Genomic DNA, 7,267 nt, shown 5'->3' on the forward strand with positions numbered 1-7,267 from the left:
AAAAATAATTAATTGAGAATTAATTATTATTTAAATAATGTGATTATTTAAATTTGAATTGTGAACATAATTTAAATTTATCCTTTTAAACTTATTTGATAAGTTGTTCAATTTAAAATTCAAATTAATTTAAGTTTGACTTAAATTCGAATTTGAATTTGAATTAAAATTGGACTACATGATAAATGATGATTTCTCTTCCTTCCCTATCCAGAATTGGCGTCACACACAAGGGAGAAAAACCCTAGGGTGGCCGGCCACATTAGAGATAAGGTGTAGGAGATTTTTTGTTCCAAATTCAAATAGGAGATAGAGATTTGATTCCTTTTTGAAGTTTGACTTATACTCTTTAAATATGAGAATGATAGAAAATTGTGAACACAATTTTTGAAACATTTTTCTGCCCTAACTTGCATTGGTGGCCGAAATTCTCATTAAAAAAAAGATAGGAAAATTTTTCTCCTAAAAATTCCACATCGTGCATGCGTTGGTATTTGTGAAAATTTGAGTGTTTTTGAAAACCTGTTTTGTCCCACGTGTGCCCACACACACGTCTAGTGGAATCAAGGAATTGACGTGGAAGACTTTGGTTTTATAAACACAAAGATTGGAGCAAGGACTATTCGTGGTCAAAGAACTCAAGTTATCATCCGAGTCGGCCTCGAGGTATTTTTCCTAATTGAGTTCTTGACATATAAATTAATGTGATTAATTTATTCGTGCATAAATTAATATAATCTATAGAGTATCTCAAAAGTTTTATGAAATTTTTGTTATACACGATCCGCCTCCCCCGCCACGCTTCCGCATCCGAATTCGATTCGGTTACCAACAGTAACAACAAGATGAAAATCCGCATTCATTCTTGAATATTTTCGGGTTGAAGAAGAAGACAACTCAAACATAAGTTGGGAGTGGATATTCATCAATAGGTGGCAGTGGCGGCGGCAGCTTCAACGAGCTTATGGCTTACCTCAGTGAGAGCTTAGTAGTCAACGGTACTAGAGAATCGTTTGACTTAGTTCAATGGTGGAGGGCACGAGTATTAACTTGGTCCATCCTAACTCAATTGGCAATGGATATATTTTCGATTCCAACCTCCACTGTTTCATCCGAACAAGCCTTCAGTACGACAGAACGAATACTTGAGGAATGCCGAAACGCATTGCAAAGGGACATTGTTGAAGCCTTGGTCTGCATTAAGGATTGGGATTATGCCGATCAACGTCTACGGGATACAATTTCGTCGACAAGTCAAGAATGGATCGATGAATTTAATAGATTAACATTTAATTTTGAAGACGATCCTTCAGCTTCAAATTAAATTGTAAATTTGTAATTTGTAAATATGTTTTTGCTTTTGACATTGTAATTGTATAACTTTATAAGTTTGTAAAATTTGTAATTCGTCACAAAATGATTGAACTTTTTTTTCCTTACCAAGTTTTTATCCCAATTGGGTTTTTCTTGGTAAGGTTTTTAACGAGACAATCATGAATTACGAATTTAAAAATTAATATACAAAATTAATTTATTAAATTGTGTTAATAATGTGTGTTGAATGTTGATTTTAATTTTCATATAATTTTAACGCAAAATAGCTTAATAATTATAAAAATTAAAAAATATAAATTTTTTTTGGGCATTCGGGCGGGCTCGGGTAGCCAAATACAGGCCCGCGGCCCGTCCACGGGCCTTCTCGGGCTCGGGCAGGGGGCCCAAAAATTTCGGGTGGGTCGTGTCAAGCATCGGGCAAAAACTCAATATTTTCAGGCGGTTGCGGACGGCCCGTTCAAAGTTCTAACATTAAACAATTCTATATGGCGCGCTATATATTTTTAATATAAATCTGTACAAATCTAACCGTCAACGGTTAAATTAGCTTTCACAGGTAGAAAGCTTTTGAAGGTTCCACCGTATAATTTAAAGAAAAGTAAACAGGAAGCTGAAAACTTTTATGCAAGATAATATTGGAGTGCCAATAGGTCAAGTGGCACAACATCTAAAGAAAATACGAAACACATGGAAGGAACTCTGATAAACAAACGTCACTAGCACAAGTGAGAAAAATAGATTGTATTTCTCATTCATGTATTAAACTCAGAAGCCACAATGAATATGTAACAAGGGCCGATACAATAAAACTTTTCTCATCAAATTATAGAAAAAAACCCAAAAAAAAAAAAAAAAAAATCAAGACACAAGGAATACTATGAAAATTTGAAAACCAAAACTAAAAATCCAAGGCACACCAATTGAGGTATCATTGCTCGGCAAAGCAAGCTATATAATCTAGGAACGTTTCTAAGACCACTTTTCAACATCACCCCTTGCAAGACCAGAATCTAAGTCCCAAAAAGAAAAAATAAATAAATAAAAGAGTATGAACTGTACAGAAACAAATCCAGCCTAAACAATTTAGTCAAGTATTGGTTATGCCACTATCATCATCTTTGCTCTCATCAGTTTCTTCCTGCAATCTCTTTCGTTTGCACCAACATAAATACTGAGGGATTGGTCCAATATCTCCGATAACCCAACTATGCTCCGCAACAGCATCCAACGTCAGCCTCTCCGCCGGGTCTGCATAAGAGAATGACACAATTTTACATTACAAACCGTTCTGCTCAAATTGCAAATATCATAGCAGTAAGTTTACTAACCTTTGCAAAGAAGTCCTCCTAGTAAATTCTTCAGTTGTGGGTTCATATCGTCCGGAAGAACTAAAGGGTTATTAACAATCTGGAGAAGGAAACATAAATTTTATTGACAGATATTGGCAGTAAACAAAGCACTAAGCCTGTAGATGATAAGCAGCCCGTGTCAAAAAAGACGAGCAGTTTCAGTACCTTATCATATGTGTCCTGCAATGTCTCCCCCAGGAAAGGAATTTGACCCAGTATCATACAATACAAGGTTATACCCACAGCCCATGTGTCCGCCGCTCGGCCTCTATATGTCACACCTGCCAATTGTACAAGAAAAATCCACACACATCAATTGATGTCGGTCCTACAAGGAATGGATTGTCATAAGATCATCCATCTATTATTATAGCTTAAATCTCATAACAGTATTCTGAGTTGTCTACAGTTTTCCGCGTCTTGTTTTCGCTTTTTATTTGTTTGTTTCTTTTCAATTTCTCATTGGAGGACCTCGTCCTCTTCCCTTGTAATTGATTTTTCATCCATGAACGATTGTTTATTATTTTTTTCTAAAAAAGGAAACAAAGTATTAAATAGCCATCCCAAATTAGTATCAGTCCAATATTCAAATTCAATTAATTAACAATTTGCGCATCTACACACGATCTGGTGTATACAGTAAATATTTAGCTTCGATCTTAAATCTGAATTTAACATTTATTTAATGTAAATGCAGGCTGCATGGTGAGATGTCCAACAGACATGGGATAAAAATTTGCTAAAATTTTCTTTAACAAAAATTTGGACTCTGACAAAAGCATAAATGACAGAGGGACAGCCTTACTAAAAGTAAATCCTGACCTAGACAACATTCTGGTGCAGTGAAAACAGGAGTCCCAGGAGATCTCCGGAGCTCATCATTATCATCCTGAAAACAAGAAAAATAGCATTGCCATTTAAGAAAGTGTGATATAATATACAAGGCAACATTGTTCATCAAAATAAAAATACAAGATCTCAACAAGGTTTTATCAAATAATAATAATAATAATAATAATAATAACTAATATAACAGGCAGAGAAAGGAAAGGTCCTAAACTATCTGCAAGCTTTTGTTGAACAAACAACCAAGACTCCTACAACATCACAGCAAAAGATCTCAACAGTTCCATACCTCGAAAACCTGGCTAACACTGAAATCTCCTATCTTCACCGTACCATTGCCAGTAACCAGCAGATTGTCAGGTTTAATATCCCCATGAATAATATTCTGTTATCAAAGAAAAACAAGTGGAAAAACATTAATTGCAAACTGATCATTGCATATTAAAGGAAGTTACGATAACTGAATACGTAGGGAGCCACATATATATAGCACATTATGTGGTGCAATTCTCTGGACATGCCCATAAGAATCAGCAATATTGAGACAATGACACAACCAGACTTTCAAGTTCATACATGAGCATGGAGGTACTTGAGCCCCGAAACTATATCCTGCAAGTACTTTCTGACTGTATTTTCTCCTAAGCCACCAGGGGGACCAGAACCCTCGCAAACCCATTTGCCTTCAACATACTCAAGAACTGGGGAGAAAGAACCAGTAAAAACACGGTTAACCAAAGAGCACTCAATAACAAAAGATTCAGCCTTAATAATCATGATTTCATGATCAAGAAGATAAGCCGAAGAGTTCTAATCATTGGAGAACAGAGTTGTAATAAATACCCATGTAAAAGCGGTCTGTTTCTGGATCATTAATCACTTCGATCAGATTGACAATATTAGGATGGTCTAGCATCTTCATAATTAGGACCTGTAAAGAATTATATAGCTCATCATCCAATATGGTAAACAAATTTCTAAGCCCGTTGAATCTGCTACAAATATGTAAAACGGGAAAAGGAAAAGCTATAACAAGCAGGGGTGCATCTTCATAATTAGGACCTGTAAAGAATTATATAGCTCATCATCCAATATGGTAAACAAATTTCTAAGCCCGTTGAATCTGCTACACATATGTAAAACGGGAAAAGGAAAAGCCATAACAAGCAGGGGTTCTTTGGAATGCCCCGTTAAGCAATTCTCCATGCAACCTTAAAAACTATTGAGATTACAAACAGTTGCACACAGTCACACACACATCCACGCAGAGCAAGAAGCTTATGTAGTCCAACAATAAACAGAAAATGGAATTTATGTTGCAGGTAGAAACTCTGAGGAAAGGAATGCAAATCAAAGCATATTTCCGCTGGAGTTCAAAAACATAAATGGTAGGGATATTAGACAGAAAGGGGGTAAAATCATTAGCCAAAACATCAGTGAAGATTTTCCACCAGCAACTACTGAAAACTTTGCATTCCGATCTGTGAAAAGAAAATAAAGCAAAGATATACACACACATGTGCGCGCGCGCACACGCACACACACACACACAATATATATATATATATATATATATATATTACCTCACGAAAAACATCAGTCATAGCTGTCTCAAAAGGTGCAACCCGCTGCTTCAACAAATGAGACTTATGAAAGGCCTGAAAATATAAAAACAAAAGATTCAATTCAGATAATAGAAAAGTGAAACCTTTGTTTCACAAAAACCTCTTAAGCTATTTGGATGATGCCAAAAAGTTTTGCTAACTCAAATATCTATGAGCAATAAATGTGAGTTTCAATGTCCTGCATAATGCAACATCTTCTAAGCACATAACTCCGTAGTACACACTTCTCTCTTTTGTTTTGACTAAGACAGAGTCAGCATATAGGGAAAAAGAATAATACCTTGATTGCATAATGCTTTCCATCTACACTGCTTCGATAGAGAACCTATGGTACACGGAAAACGTTCAAGAACCATTTCGCCAAGAGTATAAACAAAATATGTCATTAGCTAAATGCTCTCTGTGCTTACCACTTTTCCATAGCTACCGGAACCAATCTTGCACTCACGGACATATTCATTGATCATTTTATTACCATTGTCATCCTGAAGACATTCAAAGTGAAATTTTCTTATCAAGAAACAATTCCCCTAAGACGAAAATGTAATAATACTTGGTGTTTTGTCCGTGAAATTAAGCAGCGTCAACAAACAGTGTAAAGATGGCTGTTATTCTTAAATAGAATACAAAATCCAAGCACGACAAAGACCAAAATATCAGCATGATTCAGAAAGCTTCCATCACTGGCTAAAAGAAAAACCTCAACTATACCTCTGAACGGACAAGTTTATGGGTTTCCTTGACGGGGAACTGCCTGCAAATCAATCCATTCTCTAACCTGGAGCGCAGGATCTCTTCAGAACGTTTGGCGCGGCTTTGCGCCTCACTCTCATCACAATGACCCATACTTTGTTCCTCACTCTCATCACAATTACCAGTGCTGGTAACATCTTCGTTATATGAACAATCATCCTCATACTCCGTATCTCCATCCAACAATGGCTCTTGGGAAAGGCAATTATTGAACCCAGGAGCCGGCCTGACTAGCGGTTTACGCCTTCTGGTAAACCCAAAACAACTACAGCAACCCATCAATTTTGCGATGGGAAAACTCTTACTAAACATTACAAACTCGGTCTTTACAGTTGACAGTGGATAGCAGAATTCAACTACCAGCTACCAAAAAAAAAAAAAAAAGAAAAGGAGGAAAGAAAGAAAATCAACACACCCCATTAGAAAAATAAGGTTTTCTGAAGAAACCAACATCCAAAAAGTACACATTGAACCTCAAGACAATTGGGTTTCGGAGAATTTAATTGAATATAAACACGGATATTAAATTAAAACCAATAATAAACAGATGGGCAAAGAAGGAAACCTGATTTTCACAGAGGGAGAATCAGAAGGGACGAGCGATACGCCCAAATCAACTATGCGCTATTCTAGTGGATGCCATTCGGCCAAATGATATAAACAACTCGTTTGATTATCATCAAAACCGTTACTTTTCAAACCCAGCATCGCGATGCCTCCAAATTAATTAAAAGAAAAAAAACAACCACGAAGGAGACAATCCCAAATTCTCCAACCAACAATACGTTGACCTTGTCCTGTATCACGCAAAGAAAATATTTAAAAAAAAACCGCAATATTTTAAGAACTTCAAACTAAAAAAAATTATACCGAAAGCAAAAAAAAAAAAAAAAACGTCGGAATTTCGTAAAAGGACAAGCTTGAGTACAACTTCCAGACGCCATCAAGCACGAATGACAGCGACGTAATAAAAAAATCATCGAGGCGGTACCTTACATGCGGAGGAGACAAAAGCGACGAGTTGTTGATGGATAAATTTTTTGCCTAATTTTCAAAAACCCTAACTTTTCACCCACACTGCTACAAGAAACAAATCGGAAATAGGGGGGAAAAAAAAGAGGAAATTTCGAAGACAGAAAAAGTGATTGGGGAAATTGAATTTGAAACCCTAATTCGAATCAAGAAGGAAGAATAGCGAAATCCGGGGCTACATGAGATGCGAGAACTCGAAACGCTAGATTGAATGGAGAAGATGGAATTGGGAGTCTGGGAGACGGTGGTGACTGACTGGTGGGGGCGAGGGGTTTTGAGAAGTTTTTTGAAGGGAGGGGTAAAATGGGTAACGAACTAGATTTGGTG

At 36.5% G+C, this 7,267-nt stretch overlaps 1 protein-coding gene across 2 annotated transcripts; it reads right to left on the reverse strand.

Annotated features, from left to right (window-relative positions):
* Positions 1–2,255: 2,255 nt before the first annotated feature.
* On the reverse strand, positions 2,256–7,261 carry LOC21391061 (serine/threonine-protein kinase GRIK2). Of its 2 annotated transcripts, none has more exons than XM_010099903.2 (13): positions 6,900–7,261; positions 6,474–6,705; positions 5,867–6,264; positions 5,566–5,640; positions 5,436–5,480; positions 5,114–5,188; positions 4,374–4,461; positions 4,107–4,231; positions 3,820–3,915; positions 3,507–3,573; positions 2,850–2,965; positions 2,664–2,742; positions 2,256–2,583 (listed from the first exon to the last, which is right to left on the reverse strand). In XM_010099903.2, the coding sequence occupies exons 3-13, from the start codon at positions 6,218–6,220 to the stop codon at positions 2,423–2,425; spliced, it is 1,281 nt and encodes a 426-aa protein (XP_010098205.2). In that variant the 5' UTR covers positions 6,221–6,264; positions 6,474–6,705; positions 6,900–7,261; the 3' UTR covers positions 2,256–2,422. The 2 variants fall into 2 exon arrangements, with proteins under 2 accessions (XP_010098205.2, XP_024022567.1); XM_024166799.1 differs by having other exon boundaries at positions 5,867–6,271.
* Positions 7,262–7,267: the final 6 nt, after the last annotated feature.

Source organism: Morus notabilis, unplaced genomic scaffold, assembly GCF_000414095.1.
Source record: "Morus notabilis unplaced genomic scaffold, ASM41409v2 Scaffold196, whole genome shotgun sequence".
Classification (NCBI taxonomy): Eukaryota; Viridiplantae; Streptophyta; class Magnoliopsida; order Rosales; family Moraceae; genus Morus; species Morus notabilis.